At 35.7% G+C, this 4410-nt stretch overlaps 1 protein-coding gene and 1 non-coding gene across 2 annotated transcripts; one reads left to right on the forward strand and one right to left on the reverse strand.

The window, feature by feature from the left end:
• Nucleotides 1-2346: 2346 nt before the first annotated feature.
• Nucleotides 2347-4410, reverse strand: LOC133036261 (uncharacterized). The gene has a single exon (XM_061112792.1). It carries the CDS (start codon nucleotides 4408-4410, stop codon nucleotides 2347-2349), a length of 2064 nt encoding a protein of 687 aa, XP_060968775.1.
• Nucleotides 3917-4023, forward strand: LOC133036373 (small nucleolar RNA R71). Its single transcript, XR_009687030.1, has one exon. It is a non-coding gene; the product is annotated as a small nucleolar RNA R71 (small nucleolar RNA).

A 4410-nucleotide genomic window follows, 5' to 3' on the forward strand; every position in this document is an offset into this window, starting at 1 on the left:
AAGGTCCCATAAAATCAATACCCCAAACATCAAATACATCAATAATAAGAATAGGGTTTAAAGGCATCATGTTTCTTCTAGACAGACTTCCTAACTTTTGACAACGTTCACAGGCTTTGAAGTATGCATATGTATCACGAAAAATTGTGGGCCAATAAAAACCACATTGTAAAATTTTTGCAGCAGTCTTTTTACTACTGAAATGGCCTCCACAGGCATGATCATGACAAAAAGATATGATTTTAGTTTGATCACAATTCGGGATACATCTACGTACTATCGATCGGGACAATATTTAAACAAGTATGGATCATCCCGGATAAAATTTTTCACCTCGGAATAAAATTTATTTTTATCTTGTTTAGACCGGTGAGATGGTATTTCACCGGAACAAGATAATTCACAATGTCAGCATACCAAGGCAGAGAAGAAACATGCATCAATTGTTCATCAGGAAAAGTTTCGGTGATAGGGGTAGGCTCTTTACTAGTTTCAATAACTAGCCTAGATAAGTGATCAGCAACAACATTTTCAGACCCTTTTTTATCACGAATTTCTAGATCAAACTCGTGTAAAAGAAGTATCCAACGGATTAAACGTGATTTTGCATCTTTCTTTGACAAAAGATATCTTAAAGCAGCATGATCAGAATAAACAATTATTTTAGATCCTAACAGATAAGACCTAAACTTTTCTAAGGCAAAGACTACAACAAGCAATTCTTTCTCAGTTGTGGAATAATTTAATTGAGCATCATTTAGAGTTTTGCTAGAGTAGGAAATAACATGTGGTATTTTATCAATTCTTTGCCCTAAGACAGCTCCTATAGCATAATCAGAAGCATCACACGTTATTTCAAAAGGAAGGTTCCAATCAGGAGGTTGAATAATGGGTGCAGTAGTTAGCATAGTTTTCAATTTCTCAAAAGCAATATGACAATCATGATCAAAAACAAATGCATTATCTTTTCCAAGTAAATGACACAGAGGCCGTGAAATTTTGCTAAAGTCTTTTATGAATCTCCGGTAGAAACCGGCGTGACCTAAGAATGATCTAATTTCTTTCACAGTTTTAGGTGGTGGAAGTTTTGAAATAAGATCAACTTTAGCTTTGTCAACTTCTATTCCCTCAGATGAAATCACATGTCCTAAGACAATTCCACGTTTTACCATAAAATGACATTTTTCCCAATTTAGCACTAAATTCTTTTCTTTACAACGAATCAAGACAAGAGGCAGGTGGTGTAAACATTCATCAAAAGAAGATCCATAAATAGAAAAATCATCCATAAAGATTTCCAAAAAATGTTCAACCATATCAGAAAAAATTGCAATCATACACCTTTGAAATGTCGCAGGTGCATTGCATAAGCCAAAAGACATGCGTCGATAAGCAAATGTTCCATAAGGACATGTGAAGGTGGTCTTTTCTTGATCCTCGGGTGCTATCGGGATTTGGTTGTATCCCGAGTAACCATCGAGAAAACAGTAGTACTCGTGACCAGCTAATCTTTCAAGCATTTGATCAATGAAGGGTAATGGGAAATGGTCTTTTACGGTGAGGCTATTCAGTTTTCCGTAGTCAATGCACACTCTCCATCCAGTTTGGATTTTAGTGGGGATTAATTCATCGTTTGCATTCTTGACTACAGTAATTCCAGACTTCTTAGGAACAACATGGATCGGACTGACCCATGAACTATCAGAAATTGGGTATATAATACCCACATCTAATGTTTTAAGTATTTCATCTCTCACTACTTCTTTCATATTTGGATTTAACCTTCTTTGACACTCACGGGATGGCTTTGCATTTTCTTCTAAATGGATTCGATGCATGCACACCGAAGGACTAATTCCTTTGATGTCAGCCATGGTCCACCCTATGGCTTCTTTGTGACTCTTAAGAACTTGTACCAATTTCTCTTCTTGTTTCTTGTCTAACGCAAATGCGATGATAACAGGGAAGGTTTCTGACTCTCCTAGGAATGCATATTTTAGATCTTCAGGTAAAACCTTTAGATCTAACTTTGGTGGTTCAGGGAGTGACTGTGATTCTAATTGGCGAAAGGGTTCAATTGACTCAACTTTGGTGTTCCACTCTTCTGTGTTTATCAATGGTGTAGACTCTAACAAAGAATTTACACTATCAAAAGAACTTTCAAAATTCATACCAAAATGACTTACACAATTTTCAAAAGAATTATCTTTGTTTAGCATGAAATCTTGTGTGACAGAATCAATAAAATTTACCTCATATACATCATCGCAATCAACAGATTTATTAGCAACATTAAAAACATTCACCTCAACAGTCATATTTCCAAATGATAATTTAAGAACACCATTACGACGAGTTGATGATTGCATTTGATGTGGCTAAAAATGGTCTACCCAAAATGATCGGAATTTGAGCACTTATGTCTTCAACAAAATGAGTATCAAGAACAATGAAATCAACAGGAAAATAAAATTTATCTACCTTAATCAAAACATCTTCTATGACACCTCTAGGAATTTTCACAGAACGATCAGCTAACTGAAGTGTCATAGATGTTGGTTTCAGTTCCCCTAGACCAAGTTGCTTATAAACAGAATAAGGCAATAAATTCACACTAGCTCCTAAATCAAGTAAAGCTTTGTTAATCACATGATCACCAATAATACAAGGAATGGTGGGACACCCCGGATCTTTGTGTTTAACAAGACTTTTATATTGAATTATGGAGCTGACTTGTTCCGTTAAAAATGCCTTTTTCGGAACATTTGTGTTTCTTTTTGCAGTACACAAATCTTTCAAGAATTTAGAGTAGGCGGGTATTTGCTTAATGGCATCTAAGAAAGGGATATTTATACTTACTTGTTTGAATACCTCTAAGATGTCACCATACTGACTACCTCTTTTGATCGGGAGCAATCTTTGTGGGAATGGAGCTTTTGGAATGAACGATAAAGTTTGACTCGATTCTTCAACCGAGTCTTTGGAATGTGAACTTTCAGGCTGACTCTTTTCATTTTCTTTCAATGAGTCTTTGTTTATTTCAGCATCAGTTTGAGGTATGTAATCAGGTTTTTCAATAATTTTTCCAGACCTAAGGATAGAAATTGATTTAGCTTCTTCAGTAGGTCTAGATGTACTTACCTCGTACTGACTCTTTGGATTTGGAATGGGTTGACTGGGAAGTTTTCCCTTTTCCCTTTCGGCTACGGCGATAGCAAGCTGACCCATTTGTGTTTCAAGCTTTAATAGGGATTGAGAACTTGTGTGTAAAGCTTGTTGGGTGGTTTGCATAAACTGTTGTAGTGTATCCTCTAAAGATGGTTTTCTTTGTTGTTGAGGATATGGCCTATTAGGTTGGGCTTGACTCTGATTGGGCGTGTTGTACTGGTGCCCTTGATTCATTGGAGGCTGGTTCTGTCTCCATGAAAAATTTGGATGATTTCTCCAATTTGGATTGTAGGATTGAGAAAATGGGCTATCAGATGATTTCCCATAAGTTTGAAGAGCGTTCACTTCTTCAGAAAATGCCTCTTGGTATATAGGTAATGATGGACATGACTGGGCACTATGACTTGTACTATAGCATAAGGAACAAATTTCATTCCTATGTATAGGAGTATTCATGGATTGACTTAATGACATAGCTTCAACTCTCCTAGTTAGATTTGCTAATGATGTTTTAATATCTACGTCATCTTTGACATCGTAAATTCCACCTCTCTTAGGTGTGTTGGAAGCTTTCGATCTAGGATCTTGGCAATTCCACTGTTGAGAATTTACAGAAAGATTCTCAAGAGACTCCCAAGCCTCATCCCCTCTAAATTGCAAAAATTTTCCAGTGTGCATTGATTGTACCATTTGTCGGTTTGAGGGAGATAATCCATCATAAAAGTATTTTACCAATCTCCATTTTTCAAAACCATGGTGTGGACATTTTAGCAATAAATCTTTAAATCTTTCCCAACATTCATAAAATTCGTCGTGATCTTTCTGATAAAATTCGGAGATTTCTCTCCTAATATTATCCGTTTTAGACATGGGAAAAAATTTGGACAAAAATTTATTAACTAATTCATCCCAAGTAGAAATGGATCGGGCTGGGAGTGAATTTAACCAGGCTTTAGACTTATCTTTTAATGAGAATGGAAAAAGTCTAAGCCTAACAGATTCATCAGAAAAATTTTGAAATCTAAAAGTAGAGCAAATTTCTAAAAAATCTTTTACATGCATGTATGGATCCTCTTTACCTAACCCATAAAAAGATGGCAAAAGTTGAATTATGGAAGGTTTCAGCTCAAAATGTGTAGCATTTGTTTCAGGAAAAATAATGCATGATGGTGGATTAGCAGAAATGGGAGAAAAATGATCAATAAGAGTTTTTTCTTCCACATTTACTTGATTTGGTTCCAT

The sequence above is a fragment of the Cannabis sativa genome, chromosome 3, assembly GCF_029168945.1.
Source record: "Cannabis sativa cultivar Pink pepper isolate KNU-18-1 chromosome 3, ASM2916894v1, whole genome shotgun sequence".
Classification (NCBI taxonomy): Eukaryota; Viridiplantae; Streptophyta; class Magnoliopsida; order Rosales; family Cannabaceae; genus Cannabis; species Cannabis sativa.

Coding starts and splice junctions, on each gene's coding strand:
- LOC133036261 (XM_061112792.1), bottom strand. CDS start 4,410: ATGGAACCAAATCAAGTAAATGTGGAAGAAAAAACTCTTATTGATCAT.